The sequence below is a fragment of the Muscardinus avellanarius genome (assembly GCF_963383645.1).
Source record: "Muscardinus avellanarius genome assembly, chromosome: 6".
NCBI classification, from domain to species: Eukaryota; Metazoa; Chordata; class Mammalia; order Rodentia; family Gliridae; genus Muscardinus; species Muscardinus avellanarius.
In genome coordinates this window covers 118768834-118788303 of record NC_137791.1, presented here as the reverse complement: position 1 = coordinate 118788303, position 19470 = coordinate 118768834, and the positions used below count along the sequence as shown (strand labels likewise).

The following is a 19470-nucleotide window of genomic DNA, read 5'->3' as shown; positions in this document are numbered from 1 at the left end:
TCAAAGAGAAACCTGTTAAATTGGGCTTCAAGGAGGAGGCAAACACAGGCACAAAGCTTTATCTACCTTACAGGAAAATCACAGTTCTCTGTGCTCTGATAAAAAGGAAGGAACAAAGGTCGGAGGCTCTCTAAAATGCCTCCCTGAGCAGAAGAATCCGGAAGGGCCACAGGCAAACTGACTCCCAAGCACACCATCACCAGGAACCAGTCTGGGACAGCTGGTTAACCTCCCCATAAGTCCTCTGATCAAAATGTTCCTAGGATTTTTGTTGTGTTTTATTTTGATAGCTTTTGGCAGAAACTGTGTCTGCTCTGGGTGCTTCCCTGTAATGTGATTAAGAAAAAAAATCACACCAAGTACAAAATTTGCATCCAGTGGATAAGACTTTTAAGGTGTTTATCAGTAGAATACCCTGGCCCCAGCCTTCCAATACCAGCTGTTGAAAGTATTCTTGCTCAACGGGAGAGACCTGGCGTGCACAGTTCACCCATGTGGCTCCGGGCTACTGGTGACCGTGGGCTGGTCCTGGTTGGAGACATCTGCATCTTGAGTCACAGCTGGAGTCATGGAGGATGCCGTGGGGTCTGAGGAAGCCCCAGCTGGTGTTGGAGCAGATCTGCTAGCTGCAAAGACAGGTGCACAACAGGGTTGAATGCTCAAGCCAGAGTGTAAGGGGCACCCACCCACATCCCAGCTCACACAAGCCCAGAGAGATGCTTCTGGTATCGTGGCCCTGACGCTAATCGTGGACCTTTATTTAGGTTCTTTGGGTTTTGGTGTCCCTTCTATAAAATGGCAGGCTGAAATGAGTGTGCAAAGATCTCTGACAGTCCTGACAGCCCAGGGCGGTACGTTACTGCATTTATGCCAAGACTTCCAGGCAGGAACCCTTCTAATCAATGTTTCATGGGCTGTGGCCATAGCTGTGTGCATGGTTTTTTTCTTTCTTTTCTATGATGCTGATGCAAGTCATAAGTCAATTAGAAAGGAGTGTTGGTTTTATTCACATTCTCATTCCATTTGGATAATGTGCCAAATGTGAAGTATTTCACTTAAAAAGATGAGTGTAAGCATTGGAAAACATAATGGCCAGGTTTAATTATTTAATAAGGAGGTAAAAGCTTGTACCTTTATACTATATGCCAGCGGTTTTTGAGTGAGAGTGATTTTGCCTCCCAGGCAACAGCTGGCAATGTCTAGAGACATTTTTGGCTGTCATAACCCTGTGATGGGGTAGTGCCACTGGTTTCTGTTGAGTAGAGAGGCTCAAGTTCCACATTTCAACCGTGCTGGGACTGATCCATCCTGCTTTATGTACTGAAACCCAGAAGTGTTCAGAAGAAGAGAAGACGGTGGGCTCCGAAGCCTGTCTGCTCTGCCTCTTAAGAGCTGTGTGACCTTGGACAAGTTACTCACCATCCCCTGAGTTGCTATCAGGGGTGAGTTAATTCATATAAAGTGCTTAGAACAGTACCTGGCAGGATTAAGTACTTGGCAGATGGTAGTTACTACTACGAGTGACCTTGGTTTATGGATCAATGGGTTAGGATTTATCCATTTCAGATGCATGACTTATGGGACTGATTAGAGTTAGTGCATTTCTTTCTGGGATGCCTATAGTTCTCTCTTGGGCCCCAGGAGTCTAAGGAAACAGCATAAACTTCAAAGCCCACAAGAGCAGGAGTCAGATAGCGTTGATGTTTACCAGCTGAATAATATTGAATCAGATTTTAACTTCTGCAAGCCATAGTTTTTTGATCTGTGAAATGGGGGTGGCAATTTACAGGGCTGTGTGATACATGATTAGCTCAGTGGCCACAGTTTGTGCAAACACTTGTCGGTTTGTTTTTAAGCCGTGATCTTAATTAAGCACAGTGATATTTTCATCTCATGAAGTTTTTAATAAGTAGGAGACACTTTTAAAGGTTCCCAAATGTCCACCCTGGAATGCATGGCCTTCTTTAAGAAGATGCTGCCACACGTTGAGAGTCTGATTTGTAGATAAAGTCCTTCAAGAGTTCTATCTCCAGGTATGTATGGTCACCTGCAAAGGGCCTCTCTAGGAAGCCCAGGAATGGGCCTCAGAGCCCCTGGCTTCTCACAGGACTTCTGTAAGGGCTTCTTCCTTGGGCCTCGTCCAATATCTACAGGAAGACCCCAGATCCAGAGACCACCCTGAAATAACAGGAAAGTGGTGGGGGAGCCCCAAGGTGCTGTGGCTAGGGTCATTGAAGCATCTTCCTGGCTGATGACTTAGTGACTGGAGACCTGGCGAAGAGGTACACAGGCCATTTTGCTGCTGTCAGGAGACCTCATCTGAATGAGTCTCATGGGTCTGCCACTAACTGTGACCTTGGGACAGATACCGAATGGGGGATGTTTCAGTTCTAAAGTGCTTGAATCTCAGGGGCCTTAGTTTCCTCACCTGTGAGACAGCCTTGGAATAGAAGGTGTCCAGACCCCCACACCCTGCCACGATCTACCTTTCCAATGGTCTCAGCAGAGGTTAATGCAGCACCAAGACTTGCCTTTTCAAGCTCAGGGAATGTTTAGATTGCCATGGTAACGAGATAAATCAGCAATCAGCCTTCTGATTAAAACAAAAGGGGCCAATGTGTAAATGTAGAAGGAATGCCTAATTAGCACTGCCACCATCGAAACCTTCTGGTAAGAGCACAGCAGAAATGCTGGAGGTTTCTACAGTAAGTTTGTTATTATGGAGTTATAGAACGCTCGCCCTCCCACAGGGGTTTGCAATTGCAAGCCCCCCCTCAGCCCTTCCTAATTTTAAAGTGGCCTCTTTGTCTCCGCTCACCTGGAATGCATGCTAATTTTATTACTGGACTAGAATCAAGGTAAGCAGGAGAAGAAGCATGCTGTTTAAAAAATTACAGAGTATATTCCAGAGCCAAATAGGAGTGATTTGTGGATTACTTACTGCCTGGGGGACCATTTTCTGTACATTACTGAGAATAATCAGGAGCTGGCCCAAACTGCAGCTGGTAGGCCAAAGGCAGCCGTTGCCCATTTTATTTGTGCGTGGCTCACGATCTAAGGATGGTCTCTACATTTTTAAACAGGTGAACAAAAATCAAAGGAACACTAATATATTGTGATGTGTGAAAAATATAGAATATTCAGCTGTGGCCACAGGAAATTTTTATTAGAAACCCAGCCAGGACGGCTGCTTCTGGGCTTTCGTGGGACACGGCTGAGCAATGATTGACTTAGCTCCGGAGGCCCCAAATGTTTATTATCTGACCCTTTACAGAAAAGGTTTTTTCATCAGTGTCGTGGATCATGGTTGGAGAAAAAATCTGCTTGCCAGCTGCCCAGATGTGAGTATGTTCTAACATGCAGAAGCTAGCTAGGGAGAAAAAGGGTTATAGGGGGAACTCTAGACGAAGAAGGAGATTCTATAGATGAGCAAATAAGGAGGCCTAACTGAGGGGATGAGAGGGGGGAAGAGGGAAATTTACTACTGTACACGATGTCCATTCACAAACATATCCAAGTCAGTCACTAAGCCAAACATGAGAAGGAGGGAAGGGGGAGGAAATGAGGTGGGAATTGGGTAAAGGCTAATTGAGTGATGTGTGCATGTGTGCCTCCACCATCTTGTACCCCATTAAGATGTATGACTACAATGCACCAATAAAAAAATAAAAAATAATTTGCCGGACGTGACGGCACACGCCTGTAATCCCCGTGCTTGGGAGACTGAGACAGGAGGATTGCACAGGTTCAAAGCCAGCCTCAGCTACTTAGTGAGGCTCTCAGCAACTTAGTGAGACCCTGTTTCCAAAAAAAATATAAAAAAAGGTCTGGGAGTATAGCCCAGAGGTAGAAAGCCTCTGGGTTCCACCCCCAGTACTGCCCCCCCAAAAAAATAAAAAAATAATAAATAAAAAATAAAAGAATATGAGAGATATATTGGGTCAGTCCTAAAATGGTAGAATATTTGCAAGAATGAGGTGCAAGGAGGGAGGCCTTTGGAATCTTATGCTACATGCAAGGTCTGGCCTCATTCATTTGGTCTCTGGATCCAGGAGAGTCCAGTGAAGTTATGATTCACAGAACTGGGACATGTTCTCTGCGTGAAAGTACTGGCGGGATGCTGGGCGTGTGGGCCACATCCGCCATGAAGTTCTTCTGACTTTAACGCTACCGTTTGTCTCATGAGCACCATTTTGTGACTGCACGGTATTTTTAGCAGAAACCTCAATAACTGGAAATGTAGAGGAGAGGCTAAAAGAGTAGGGAAAGGTTTAATTAATCTGGCTCACATCATCTTACTCTTTTTGAAAGAGCAGTAGTCTCGCCACTTAGGCAGAAAAGAAGAATTGGCTTAAACGCCAAGTGCCTTGAATAGGCTGTCGTGGGCCTCGGTTAGAGGGTTGTGCCTTGGAGCTGGCAGCTCTGCGGGTCTTGCCCTATTTAAACATAACATTTACACTACTATTACAAGCTGAAAATCCCTTATTCATACTGCTCGAAAGCAGAAGTGTTTCAGATTTCAGATTCTGGAATACTTGCATATACATAATAAACTATCTGGGGGGTGGGACCAAACATGAAATTAGTTTATGTTTCATAAGCACGCTATACACACAGCCTGAAGGGATTTTTACTTGTTTTGGTCTGAGGACTGAACCCAGGGGCATTCCTTCAGCCTACACTCCCAGCTCAATTTTATTTTTTCTTTTGAAATAAAGTCTTCCTAAGTTGCTGAGGCTGCCCTTGAATGTGAGAGCCTCCTTTTTCAGCCCTCTAAGTACTGGGATTACAGGCATGTAAAGGGATAAATGGCCCGAGGGTCATTTCCTACAATATTTTTAGTGTATCTGTGTTTTATTTATTTATTTTTATTTTTTATTTTTGGTGTTACTGGGGTTCCTGGAAACCCTTCTACCTCCAGGATACACTCCCAGACATATATATATATTTTTATATTTGGAAACAGGGTCTCTTAAGCCAGTGCAGCTGGCTTCGAACCTGCGCGATCCTCCTGTCTCCGCCTCCCAAGCGCGGGGATTACAAGTGTGTGCCACCACGCCCGGCTGTATCTGTGTTTTAACTGTGACCTGTCACATAAGGTTGGCGTGGAACTTTTCACTTCTGGTGTCACATCTTTTCTCAAAAAAGAAAAGTTTCAGGTTTGGGGAGGGGATGCTCACCGGGGATGCAGCTTTTACTTCCTGCCTCTGATTTCCCTTCCACCTCCCTTCACACAGCCAGCCAGCCAGACTCCAGGCATTTTTTGTTTGAGGGGAGGTTTATGCTGGGCAGATGGGGAGGTGGCTCCAGACATACTTTGCTCTGTTTTTTTTTTTTTTTTTCCAGAAGCCTGCTCCATTAAGGTAATTATGCATGGCGTATTTGACAGGGAGAAAGAGGGAGAGTGCTTTTAAGACTCAGTGAGGCAGGCAAGAGAGCTTTCTGGAGTCTGGGAAAATGACTGGGTGCGTCTGTGGGTACACCACCACCGCCCTCTCCCTGGCCCTTTGGCTCTAAAGGGGGGCCGAGGGAGCAAAGGCTAAGGCGCCTAGGGAGCTGCCGGGCACACAGAAGCTGCCTGTCCACTGGGCCTGGAGGGACAGAGCAGGTGTGGGCCGAGTGCTGTGCTCTCAGATCCGTGGCAGTTAAGTGACCCAAGGACCTCCGTACCACACTGGAAGGCATTAGCAGGCCTGACAGAATGTGAGCCAGGAGTCAAAAGCAAGTTCCCTCCAACGAAACAAGCAACACAATATTAGTTGCACACCATTCTGGTATTTTTGATGGGTTAGTCAATGTCTTTGTTTGTTTGTTTGTTTGTTTGTTTATTTATTTGCCGGTCTGGAGATGGAACCCAGGGGCATTCGAATTTCCGAACTACATCCCCAGCCCTATTTTTTATTCTCTATTTTGAAACCGGGTCTCACTGAGTTGCAGAGGGCTTCACTAAGTACCTGAGGCTGTCCGCGAACCGCGATCCTCCGGTCTCGGCCTCCCGAATGCTGGGATGACAAGCGTGCACCACCATGCCCGGCAACGTCTTTGTTTAAATGCCTCTTAAAAAACAGGACTTGACAAGCTGAAATAGGAGGATCGTGGGTTCGAGACCAACCAGCCTCAGCAATTTAGTGAGCCCTTCAGCAACTTAGCGAGAACCTGTGTTTTTTTTCTAATATATTTATTATTATTATTATTATTTTTATTATTATTATTTGTGGTACTGGGGGTGGAACCCAGGGGCTTTCTACCTCTGCCCTACACTCCCAGACCTATTTTATATTTTATTTGGAAACAGGGTCTCACCAAGTTGCCGAGGGCCTCACTAAGTAGTTGAGGCTGGCTTTGAACCTGTGCAATCCTCCTATCTCAGCCTCCCAAGTGCTGGGATTACAAATGTGCGCCACCATGCCTGGTTGAGAACCTGTTTTAAAATAAAAAAATAAAAAGGGCTAGGGTATAGCTTGGTAGGGTAATTCTCCCGGGTTCAGTTCTTCATACCAAAAATGATGAATAAAAAGAAATGGTTTTAAAAATAATTATGTTTTAGCATAGCAAAGCATGCTAAGCTTGGGACATTGTTACTGAGATAGGCCAAGCTGTTTGGGTGCAGAGCTGTGCTGCCTGGTCTCAATGCTTCAATCGCAGCAGGTGATTCCCTGCCAGACTTTACTCTTTGGGAGTGACAGCTCACATTCATGCAGTTCTAAGCACTGCACCCTGTGTGATTTCATTTGGTTCTCTCAACTACAACAGGCGGTAGGTATCCTGCTATTTCTGCTGTTCTACACAAGCAGAAGCTGAGGCACAGATAGGATCCGCCCCCCACTCAAGGTCACACGGCCAGCAGCAGAGACAGGATCTGAGCGACCTACCCTCCCACACCGCTGGCCTTCTGGACTCAGGACGGTTTGAAGTGACAAGGCCACGGCATGCCGACTCTACATCAGAGCACGTATGTACCAGGGAGGATGATGAAGGTAGCTGGCCAATGTCCAACAGAAAGGGTTGCCAATCATCAAATTCTTAAAAGCAACTGCCTAGAGAAATGCAAATCACGAAATGACTAAGATCCCTAACTTCTGCAACACTCCTCAGTGCAAGCTGCTGCGGAGGCTCCTAACTCTCAAACCCAGGCCCTCTTTTCCAACTGTCAGCCGGCACCAAGTTTAAAAGTGTGTTTCACACACCACAGGGGCTACAAGCACCACTCAGCTGCGACTAGGATGTCCTCCCCTTCCCAGGGCAGGTCGCAGGTCCTGGTGCCATCGGCTCATGGAGAGACACGGGTGGCAGAAGGCCAGGCCTGTGAGCACCCCAGCAGAGACTTCTCCTGGTCCCCTGCGCCTCCGCCCCCTGCACGCTGCCCCTCAGTCACCTGCTCCAGTGTGCTGCTGAAGAACCTGCTTATATGAGGGCTTTAAAAACCATATATCTAACGCTTAATACTATTAACATGAGTTCTAACAGGGCTAGAAGGCACTACATTCTGCAAATGTGAAACGTTTGGATTTTAAACTTCCATCCTTCCTGGCCAAAGTGTGGTCTATGGAAGGGCAACCTGGGCATCACCCAGGAGCTTGCTAGAAATGCCCAATTGTAGGCCCTCGTCCAGATCCACTGAATCAGAGCTGCATTAATGTGAACCCTGCATAATTCCTGTGCACATTAAAGTTAAGATACAGCCAGGCATGGTGGCGCACACTTGTAACCCCAGTGCTTGGGAGGCTGAGACAGGAGGATCGCACAGGTTCAAAGCCAGCCTCAGCTACTTAGTGAGGCTCTCAGCAACTTAGTGAGACCCTATTTCCAAATAAAATATAAAATAGGCCTGAGAGTATAGCTCAGGGATAGAAAGCCCCTCGGTTCCATCCCAGTACCACACACACAAAAAAATTTAAGATACACTGGGACAGTTTTGTTTTGTTTTGTTTTTTTTAGTACTGGAGGTAGAGTCCAGAGGCATTCTTTTTCTGAGCAATACACCCAGCACTATTTTATTATTCATTTATTTGCAGCTTTAACAAGTCTTTATTACAAAAAAAAAAAACCCCCAAAAACAGAAAATAGAGAAGAAAAAGCAATGCGCAGGCACACTGGAAAGCCCAAAACTGAAGCTCAAGTTCCATTTTTCATTTTTTATTTTGAAGCAGGGTCTCACTAAGTTGCTGAGGAACCTCACTAACTTGCTAAGACCAGTCTCAAACCTGTCATCTTCCTGTCTCAACCTCCTAAGTACTAGGATTACAGGTATGTGCCAGCACACGTGGCTGGGCTAGAATTTACATATGAAAAAGGATGCCATTTGATTATAATTTGATTCTTTTTCTTATTCCTTTATATTGCCATTAGGGTACTCTACAGGTTTTAAAAATATGTGCCTGGATAGGTTAATTAGCATGAATTTCATTTCAAGGTACTAAAAATGTGCCTTAAAAATCTTCCTTATGTAAGGGGACAATGGATTTTGAGATAGTCGACAACTGCTGTTTTAAAGTATCGCGGTTCTAAAAAAAAATAATTGAAATTCTGCAGCTCTACATCCTTCCCTGGACTTTGTTTTCCTTATTTGGAAGCAGGTTATGTCACCTCTCTGGCCTCAGTTTCCTCATCTGTCAAATGAAGGGCACAAAATACGATTATTTTCCGTATCTTCTCCAGCTAGAGCCTTCTCTTGTGGGTCAAGAGGGAAGGGGGCATGTGTTGGTAGAAGAAGCAAATAACAAAGTTTGGGGAAAAAATAAGAGGAAGATGTGTATAAGAATCAAGAGACACAGGGAGGGAAAGATACATCAAAGGACAGGAGGGGCGGGAGACAAGAGTGTGGAAGGGCTGATAATGAAGCCGCGAAGGCAGGAGAAGGAGGTGACTTCTGATAAAAGCAATTCCACCCGCCCATGAATTTTCATGGCTACCAGCTGGCATAAAATCATCAAGACAATTTTCAGCTCCTCTAACGGAACTGCATTTGTAATAATCATAACAATATTTCCACGGAGTCAAAATGACAAAGATAATTTGAAATGGAAAACACTGACAAGATGCAAAATAAATGTACTATACCTGGCAACAAATTTAGGGACGGGGCAGAATTTGCAGGAGGGAGATTTAATAACCGGCAGAGAACGAGGCGTCCAACCTGGAAGGGCTCTGGACGCTTCCCTGCAAACTCCTCGGGTGAATCAGAGGGAAACAGTTCTGCCTTAGCCTCTCCTCACACCAAGGAAGAGCCGAGAAGACACTCACCTTTTGCTTTTCACGATCCGCTACACAAATAATGGCTACGCCACGGCTCAGGTGCCACGTCCGGACCTGATTTATCCATTTGCAAATGTCCCTGTGGGTCTTTGTAAGTTATTATGTCCTTCTGTAGCCATCCAAGATGGTGGAAAGCTGTAATTCTCCACCAAGAAATCCTTGCAGGCTTGAGCACCTACTAAGTGTGTGTTATACAAGATAGGACTAAGGCCTTCCTTGATCCAGCTTTCAGTGTATAAGGGAAGTTAAACATAATGGCACACATTTATCCAGAGAGCTTTATATGCCAGAGAAGTAGACCATCAAACATTTCATGACAGCTGTCATTTGTGTGTGTGTGTGTGTGTGTGTGTGTGTGTGTGTGTGTGTGGTACTGGGGATGGAACCCAGGGGCCTTCTACCTCCAGGCTATATTCCCAAACCTATTTTATATTTTGTTTGGAAACAGGGTCTAAGTAGCTGAGGCTGGCTTTGAACCTGTGTGATCTTCCTGTCTCAGCCTCCCAAATACTGGGATTACAAGCATGCACCACCACACCCGGCTTACAGCTATCATTTTGATAAGTGTCTTACATGCAGTTCCTCCCCCAACCTGATGACACACATTCTGCAGTTAATGTGATCCCTGCATGGTTCACATTACATTAAATTTAAGAAGCACTGAGCCAGGTGTGGTGGGCATGCTTGCAATTCTACTACTCGGGAGGCTGAGATAGGAGGATCACAGGCTTGAAGCCAGCCTCAGCAACTTGTTTCAAAATAAAGAATAAAATAGGGCTGGGGGTATAGCTCAAAGGTTCCTGGGTTCCATCTCTAACACCACACACACACACACACACACACACACACACACACACACACACACCACAAATTAAGAAGCACTGGGCTACCACTTGCATTTGAAAATATTTAGTATTTGATAATGATTGGTTTCTTTTTATTTCTCCCTTATATTGCTGTTAGGGCATTTTTTCACTGTACACATTAAAAAAGTTTTTTTTTTTCTATCCCTAGGTAATACCTACTGTTAGAACCTCATTGGCTCGATGAGAAATTGGGAGATCAGGAAGGTTAAGTGACTCACCATAAGTCACATAGCTAATGAATAGCAAAGTCTAGACTCTAAGCCTGAACAGAAGGGACTGGGGCACCCAACTGCTTAATACTAGCTCAGAAAATAATGGTGATTCATGGAAACCAAGCTAGACTAAATCTTCCTCGGTCTGTCCCTATGTGTCCATGTAGCTAGGTGTGTTTATTCATTACGAGCTTCTGCATACCCCTCACACTTTGCTGGACTGGGATGAGTGTGAAGACTGTGTGTGTGTGTGTGTGTAGAGGGGGCTTTGGAGTTGGTGTTTCGACGAGAGAAGACATTTTTAGTTTAATTTATTATGCTTTTAAGATTCTTACTTCAAAAATATAATAGTTTTGTGGCATCCTGAGAGCCAGGAATTATGTTATTTCAAAGGGGGACCCCCCACATTCTGTCTCTGCACATGAGGGGTCTAAAGCAAGAAAGTAGTCTGACCAGGGTGTGAAGAGGGAGTGTCATCCCCTTGGTAGGGAAAATAATCCCTACCTTTTTATGCCAACTTGGCTCTTTGTTTTTACCTGAGACAAACTGGAAATATTGCACAGTCCAGGCGATCAACACGGATAGCAGAAAGGTTCCCAGAAAGTAGATCTGCAAACAGTGAAATCATGCATCAGATGATAGACAAAGGGCAGGCACCTGCCGGGCAGGGCTGGGGGTGATACCTACCAGGGCAGAGTGCAGGACGGTGCCCCAGATAAGCCGCAAGTGGAGGTAAAGCCAGGCCAGGGTGCAGGGGCTGAAGGACTCCTCATTACTGTGGTTCCAGCACCTGCAGACAGAGCCAGGCATCCTCAGGTGTCGCTGACATTGACGGCACGACTCGTGATGGGCACTTTCAGATCCTCAAACCTCTCCTCTTTTGCTTTTGCATAAATGAGCATTCTCAAGGCCAAAGGCAGGGAGGTAAAGGCACTTCTAAGTGGTCTGTGCTCGACTGGAATCAGAAATCTCAAAAAAAAGGTCACTCATGTCCTGAGCACAGGGCCTGTCAGAACAATATTTCTGTCTAAGTGTCTGTCCAAAGTCCAGATGGAAGACTGCCTCCCTATCTTCCAGAAGAGCGTGGACCAAGCCAATGTGTTAAGATTTCCACTCTCATGGAAAATTGTAACCAGCACTTGAACTTCAGATCGAGCACATTTTATATCTTAAGCCTCAGACACTAGAGAAAGCAAATGCATTTGCCTTGGGCTGAGTGTGCACTAACAGAAGCAAATCATGGGCTCTTTTTCTAATCATGCAGTTACAAAATAAGGGTAAAATTGAACAGAACCAGAAGCACACAGCACACACTTGGTATATTCCACAACAACAGACGGGCTGGGGACTCACCTTTCGTACAGTTCCCGGAGAATAGAGACGTTATTAGGATGGAGCGTGGGGTCAATTTCCAGGAAATCTAAAATATGGTGTGGGATGATAGCACCTTCCTCAACGAGCAGGGCCAGGTTAAAAAATCCCTGAAAACAAGCCAGAAACCCAACTCATCAACTCCTTGTAACAAAACCCAGACACACGCCCTTCATCAGGATGCAAACTTTTACAACCTCTAAAAAATGTTTTTGCAGTCCCTAGAGCCAGATGGTTTTGTCATCTTCATTGATGAATTGTTTCCCTAAATATATGCATCTGAGAAATTTATTTGCAGGGGAACCAGGAGGCTTTCAAAGGATGCTGCGTCCCATCTGCTCGGAAGCCAGTCAACCAGGAGATCTGTCCTTTCTTGCTCACGCTCTCGAAACAGCACTTGCTGGGAAACGTGCCCTTGGATCGTCAACAAAACCACAACACCGAGTCGAAGGCAATGTCCCTCACTTACTGCGTCCTAGGTCACCGTCAGCCTGTCAGCAATCTGACAAAATGTCTTTGTGGCTGTGTGCTCTCCACAACTGACGTCCTAATGTCCCAAGTCTCTCTCATGTACAGAATGACAAGAGGGAACTTTTCTCAGCTCTCCTAGGCCAGTGTGCAAACTTTTCTTGATTCCTCTTGCCACAATCCTCCACTCTGGCACACTGTCCTACCTCTTCCTTGGCTACCTTATTCTTGATCCTCAAAGGTGGGAACTACCTTGTTGGACTGGGAAGTCCCAATGATAGGACATGACATCGTTCAAGAGCCCGGTGGTGAAGGTGCCTCATAAAGGTGGGTACTGTTCCACCACCTTGGGGAAGGGTACCCTCCATTGTGAGCTGAGCAGCTGTCTGGAGCAAGAAGGCAGCAAAAAGTGGCACGGTATGCCCACTTAGAGCTTGATGAGAGAAACAGGGTTGCTGCCCTTCAAAGGACTCATGACCATGTCCCATTGCTACCCTCCCTCTGAGTTGCCTGTCAGTTGCTGCTGAAAGAAATCTAAATGAAAACTCCTATCTGCTGGACTGCACACACCAGAACTTACAACCACCTTGTGTGGCCTTCATGGTTGACATCATAGCAGCTAATGCTGTCTGAGTGTTACTATAAGTGAGACGTTGCTCTGTTCTGTATATGTTCCTTTAATCCTTATAACAATACATTGGGACTGGTACTATTATCCCCCCTTGTTTATAGAATAGGAAACTGAAATTAAGGAATTTGCCCTATGTTGCACAGCTAGAAAGTGGCAGAGCTTGGATTCAAATGCAAGAAGACCGGGTCCAGAGTCTTCACCCAACCTCTACGATGTTCCCAAATAACCTCTAAGCAGAGTCAACAAGAAATGACTTTGTAAAAAAAATTTTTTTTTTTGGTTGTACTGGGGATGGAACGCTTCTATCTCCGGGCTACACTCCCAGACCTATTTTATATTTTTATTTGGAAACAGGGTCTCTTAAACCAGCAAGGCTGACTTCGAACCTGCACGATCCTCCTGTCTCCGCCTCCCAAGCATGGGGATTACACACGCGCACCACCACATCCAGTGACTTTGTAAAATTTTAAAGCCTCTGATCAGTGGAAAAATAAGATCAAAGTAATTGAAAAAATAAGCAAGGGGAATAATTGCATGCAATATAATTGCTTAAGGTGGATTATCTACAAGACAAACATATGAAGAACTAATTATGATGAATAGAAAAGTTTCAAGATTCTAATAGATAAAAAGTCAAACAATAAGAAGAGAAAATTTCCATATGAGAAAATATAAAGATTATTTTATCATCAACAAGTGTAAGTAAAAGTGTTGGTCATCACTAGAAACTAAATAAGTGGAATTTAAAACAGTAAGGAAGGATCAATGTGTTTTTCAATTAGCAGAATTAAATCACCCAGTGCTGACAAGATTTCAGTCATCCTCCTCCACTTAGCCATGGCTCACCGAGGTATTAATTGGAAAATCCTTTCAGAAAGCAGATCGGCAATATGCTATCATGTAGTCATAAAACCACGGAGACTGTTTTGGCTCAGTGAGACTATCTCTCAGAATGTAACTAAATCATTCAAATGAAAAGACAGGGACATGAAAATGTTTGTTGCAGTACTAGCTGTGATTGCTACACAAGAAGAAATAACCCCTAAGTCTTCTGTGGTTGACTATAAAGCCCATGAAGGCAAGACAGTTGTTTGTTCTCCTCATGGTCCCACCACTAAGCATTGTGTAAGACATGGTAAGATTAGATAAACACATGTTGAATCAATGAATAAATTAAGCTGGGCACGGTGGCACACTCCTGTATTTCTAGTACTTGGGAAGCTCAGACAGGAGGATTGCAGTTTTGAGGTGAGACCTGCCTCAGCAACTTAGCAAGACCCTGTTCCAAAATTAAAAATATATATATAAATTAGGGCTGGGGGGCATAGCTCAGAGGTAGAATGCCTCTGGGTTCAACCTCCAGTACAAAAAAAAAAAAAAAAAAGGCCAGGCGTGGTGGCGCACGCTTGTAATCCCCGCGCTTGGGAGGCGGAGACAGGAGGATCGCGCAGGTTCGAAGCCAGCCGTGCTGGCGTAAGAGACCTTGTTTCAAAAATATAAAATAGGTCTGGGAGTGTAGCCTGGAGGAAGAAGGGCTTCCAGGAACCCCAGTACCACCAAAAAAAAAAAAGGAAAGAAAAAAAGAAAGAAGAAAGAAGAGAGAAAGAAAGAAAGAAGAAGAGAAGCATCCATAAATAGCTGTAAAGCTTAAGAAAGAGTAAAAGCCCTTGCTATGGCATTGAGGATCTTTAATTTTTCCTTTTAACGTTGTCCTGTATTGGTTTTGTAACATTTCCTTTCTAAAAAATAATAATCACAATTGAAAACCAGATTATCCAGGCCAAATCTTAAGTGGCAGCAAATATCGCCTGAGGGAGCTTGTTTCTACAGCAAATCTCTGTGGTAGCAACAGCTTCTACTTCATTCCAGAAGAAATATCATAGAATAGATCATGTTCATTGAGTGCATTTGGCATTGGGCTCCGAGCTTTACACCAAACACCTCATTTAATCTTTACATCCAATGACGGAGGTGCTATTATTACCCCAGCTGACAGATGAGAAAATGAAGACTTGGAGATTTAGTGACTTGGTGTGTACAAGTGGCTATCGATGGGAGAAGTGTAGGAGTTTAACTCAGGTATACAACCGCTCTGCCCAAACCACTTCCACTAAAAAAAAAAAAAAAAAGCTGAGTTTTCAAATTTTGTTCTGTGATCAGATTCCAAAACAGAACACCAGACACTTTAGCAGAAGCGGGTAACAACTGTTCTAGCTCCCATCCTGAAAACGGCCCTGAGATCCTCACAGGAGAATTCCAGTTAGAGAATGGAGAGGGACTGAGGGAAGTAGAGAATTATGATTAGAATGCCACACTCATAATGGTTGCAGGCAAGATCTATTAAAATTCCTGGGAAAAATTTTAAGTCCAAGCAGGATATTCACATCGTCTCAAATTATCTCCCCAAGATATTTATAAATTAGAAATGGAACCACGTTAACTTCTCAGCGAAGAAAGCCAACAGAAACTACTTTACCCAGATGATTGAAACTGACCTCACGAGTGATAAGATCTACTGCCACCATGCCACTCACCCGATGTGAGGGGCATCACCTCGGCCCTATTCCTTTCCAAGATACACACCCTCAATCTGTTACTGAGGAAACAGAAGACAAGCGCCAACCAAAACACAGTCTACAAACTGTCCAACCAGTTTTCCTCTAAGGTATGAAGGTCGTGAAGAGAAGGAACAACCGGGGGACTGTCACAGATTGGAAAAGGCTAGAAATCAAGATGACAGCTAAAAGCAACGTGGGATCCTGCGCTGGATCCTAGAACAACCACCACGAAAAGAATTTTAGTGGAAAGACTGGTGACACCCATATACATCTGGGAGCGAGCTAAAGATACGGTCCTAACATTAATATCTTTATTTGACAATGACATTGTGCTCATGCAAGATGTTAGTATTAAAGAGAGCTGGAGGATGCAGACACTCTCTAAATCTGCTTTGCAATTTTTCTATAAGCCTAAAATTATTCCAAAATAAGAAGCTTCCAGAAGAATCATCAAGAAAAAAGTCTTGTCGCAGAAGTACTGGCTCAACCATACCTGCAAACGGCTTCCTACTGTGGCACTTAAGACCCTCCTTGGTTCTTAAGTTTCTACCTCATGAATAGCTTTGGTAGAATCTGGAAGAAACACCCTGAGGTTTGGAGCCAGGAACCTAGGCTTAGGCCCTGGCTGTTTTGTTTTCTATCTGATAATTTGGCCTTGTGCATCTGACCATGGAATGAGTGTAAAATCTCTAACTGTATAGGCCTGCCCTGAGAGTGTTGTGGGGAGCACAGCAGGGGCTCCATCAAGGCTCCCCACTGCAGTTCCTGTGCTCGAGAATGGGAAGGGTGTGAAGGTGGACGGACAATGGCTGGGAACCAGGTCCCAGGGCTCAAGAGCTGGTTTTCGTTGTTGCTTACCTGGGAGTCCCCATCCAGAGCCGCCTGGGCGTACATCTGCACAGACAACTCCAGGTCTTGTGACTGGTTTTGGTGGCCGTAGTAGTAAAGGTCTCCCATTTTCAAATATGCTGCAGAACACAAAAGCACGTCCATTTGTCACACGGTTTTATTTTCTACTGACATTTGGAGTTATTGGCTCATTCATACAACGGAAAGGGTTTCCTATTCCAGTAGGAATATGGGACATCTTTATGCTTCCTTGGTGCACCAGGAGAAAAAGAGAAAGGCTTTGCCCGAGCACCCTCACGCCTAGACACAGCTCATTCTGCAGGAAGCTCCCTGAGCAGGTCTGTTGGGGGGGACTCTGCCGGCAACCTCGAGGCCCGGCAGCCAAGCTTGTCTTTGGCCTTCTCTTTCACCTCTAAAATGCTGCTGCCTGTGTTTGATGACTCTTACATCTCTTTACTTTGCTTTAGCCATATATTTCACTTTTAGTAGGAGGATATATATTTATTAAGGGTGTAGATACTGGCTGCGGTGGTACACACCTAGAATCCCAGAATTTGGGAGGCTGAGCTGAGAGTATTACAGGCTCGAGGACAGCCTCAGCAACTTAAGGAGCCCCTGTTCCCAAACAAAAAGGGATGGGGTATAGCTCAAAGGCATAATCCCCCTGGGTTCAATCCCTAGTACCACAAAAACAAAACAACCAACCAACCACAAACAACAGCATAAGTATCCGTTCATGTTCAATTAAAAAAAGCAAACCAGAATCCAATTCAAAAAGCTCAAAAGCAATTGTATCATGGGAAAAAGGATGCCAGGGCATTTTAAAGAGCTCTGCAAAGGCAAATGGGAACCACTAGGCAACTACAAGTCAACTCAGAGGAAGACACTATCATCCCTAGGGCTGGGGGCCATAGGAGCTGTGACCTGACCAGGGCCTCAGAGCATGGGGAGCAGAGAGCAAAGGTGGGAGAGTTGGTGGGAGGGGTTCCTAGAACCATGGGACCCATGCAGAGAGAGATGGGGAGAGACACTGGGGCTCCCCCCTCCCCATGCATCCTTGGCCAGAGCATCCCGTTGGCTGAAAGCTCTTCTGAAACCCCTGGGCAAAGGGGAGTGGGCACTGCTGGGCGTGGTGGCGCACGCTTGTAATCCCCGCGCTTAACAGGCAGAGACAGGAGGATCGCACTGGTTCGGAGCCAGCCTCGCTGGCTTAAGAGACCCTGTTTCCTAAAAAAAAATATATAAAATAGGTCTGGGAGTGTAGCCCGGAGGTAGAAGGGCTTCCAGGAACCCCAGTACCACAAAAAAAAAAAAAAAAAAAAAAAGGGAGTGGTTCCTGAGGTTTGGGGATGCCTCCTTCCCCAGACAGCAGAGCAGGACAGGGGCCCAGCAGCACACCGAGAAGAAAAAAGCAAATGACCGGCCCAGGGAATGCTCCATGACAGTTTCCTCTTTTGAATCATCTTGGTTTGGAAGAGTCGCTGGGTCCCAGCACACTATGGGACCCGGCGGGAAGAGAGGCGTGTCGTGGGAGGGAAGGAGTGGGTCAGCCATGACCTTAATAGCAGAGATTTTTCACTTTGCTTCCTAATTGTTTAGAAATATCACACTTCACACAAAGCTGTTAGACGCTCCCTGTTACTAAAGATTAAAAGCTTCTAACACCTCGGTTTAGCACCCGCTTTTCTATACATACCAAATGAAGGAGCATCGATTTGAAAAACAGAGAAATTATAGTATCTCCAAACACAATTAATGCCCAGGTATCTCTCGGCCAGGTCCTAGGAGGTAAAGGAGAGAAAAAGTTAATTCATTAGTATTTTGGCCGAGCGACTAATTTTGCCTCCATAAACCTCAATTCATTATCTGTAACCTCGGAGCCTGTACTCAAAGAAGAATACATTTACTTACCGGCCTCTCCTCGCAGATGTGGGCTAAATTTGTCTGTGACACTTCAATTCCAGTTTCTGCTGCTAAAACATAATACAGCAAAGCTTCATGCCTAAAAATAGATGATTAATAATAAATCTCATATAGTGGCTCTTACTAATATTCACAGAGAGCTTTATATTCAAACATAAGAGGGCACAAAATAAGCAGTTTTTTAAAACCACAAAATCATGAGTTTTTTTTTAAATAAATACTGTTGTTAAAAATACTGCAAGCACTCATTTATTTCCTATCTTAAAGGCTGCGCTCACAGATAAGGCTGGGAGCTAGTTGGTACAACAGCTACCTCTACTGGCCAAGTGTCATGCCCAAGGCTGGACCAGGACTTGCTTATGAGGGTGCGGGTCTGGATTCTTCCTTCCTTGCTTAGAGGAGATAAATGGTATTAAGAAAAAAAAAAAAAAAAACAAAAAAAAACCTGAGATTTACAGTCTCTTCTGTTTTGTGAAAGGCTTTATAGGGCTTAGGATTCTGAACGAGCTTAATTAAAGCAGAGCTTGTGTCGTGCATTAGAAGTTTGGCAAAGGAGAGGCAGTTTACAAGGGCCTTGATAGCCCTGGCCAAAACCCACAAAAAAATAAACATCAGTCGCCATCAGTGACTGGATAACTGCAAAACAACAAGGGACCACTTTTTATCTACCAAAGACTGGCATTGGATTCACATATGAATTGATGGCAGGGACGTGGGGAGATGGGACACACACACACACTCATGGGAGGGCCAGCTGAACTGTGCAGTGGTTCTGGGGAGTCCTAAGAATGTACTTCCATCTGGCCCTACAGATCCTCTTTATTTTAAGGGGACAATCAGAGATATAAGAAAAGTGTCAGTTACCAAAAAATTTGTGGCAGAGCTATTCATCAAAACAATTATAACCAACAGCAAAAGTACCAAAAAATTTTTTTTAATACCTGAAAATCAGTGGCCAGGTTCCATTAGCGCACCATGCAGCCACTTTTAGGTGTGATCATTAACAATGTTGACAAGGCACAGAGTGATGTGTGCGTGTGTGTTAGTATCACTTCAAATCTCATTATGATGTGTAATTACATTGCACCAATGAAAGTACAAAAAAAGATGTCATGGAATAGTATTCAGAAACATATAAAGATTCAGACACACAAAGATTTAACATATAGACATTCAAAAACAGACAAAGAGCTGGGCGTGGTGGCACACGCTTGTGATCCCTGCGCTTGGGAGGCTGAGACAGGAGGATCGTGCAGGTTCAAAGCCAGCCTCAACTACTTAGTGAGGCTCTCAGCAACTTAGTGAGACCCTGTTTCCAAATAAAATATAAAATAGCT

The 19470-nt window shown here is 44.7% G+C and overlaps 1 protein-coding gene across 1 annotated transcript in view; it reads right to left on the bottom strand.

The window, feature by feature from the left end:
- Nucleotides 1–486: 486 nt before the first annotated feature.
- Nucleotides 487–19470, bottom strand: part of SEL1L3 (SEL1L family member 3) — a gene marked incomplete at both ends in the record, with an annotated part of 114103 nt that continues 95119 nt past the window's right edge. The window contains 7 exons of the mRNA XM_080697461.1: nt 487–626; nt 10870–10942; nt 11021–11123; nt 11687–11814; nt 16220–16329; nt 17907–17991; nt 18122–18212. Of these exons, the coding sequence (XP_080553587.1) occupies nt 487–626; nt 10870–10942; nt 11021–11123; nt 11687–11814; nt 16220–16329; nt 17907–17991; nt 18122–18212 (730 nt within the window). The remainder of the gene's footprint in view (nt 627–10869; nt 10943–11020; nt 11124–11686; nt 11815–16219; nt 16330–17906; nt 17992–18121; nt 18213–19470) is intronic.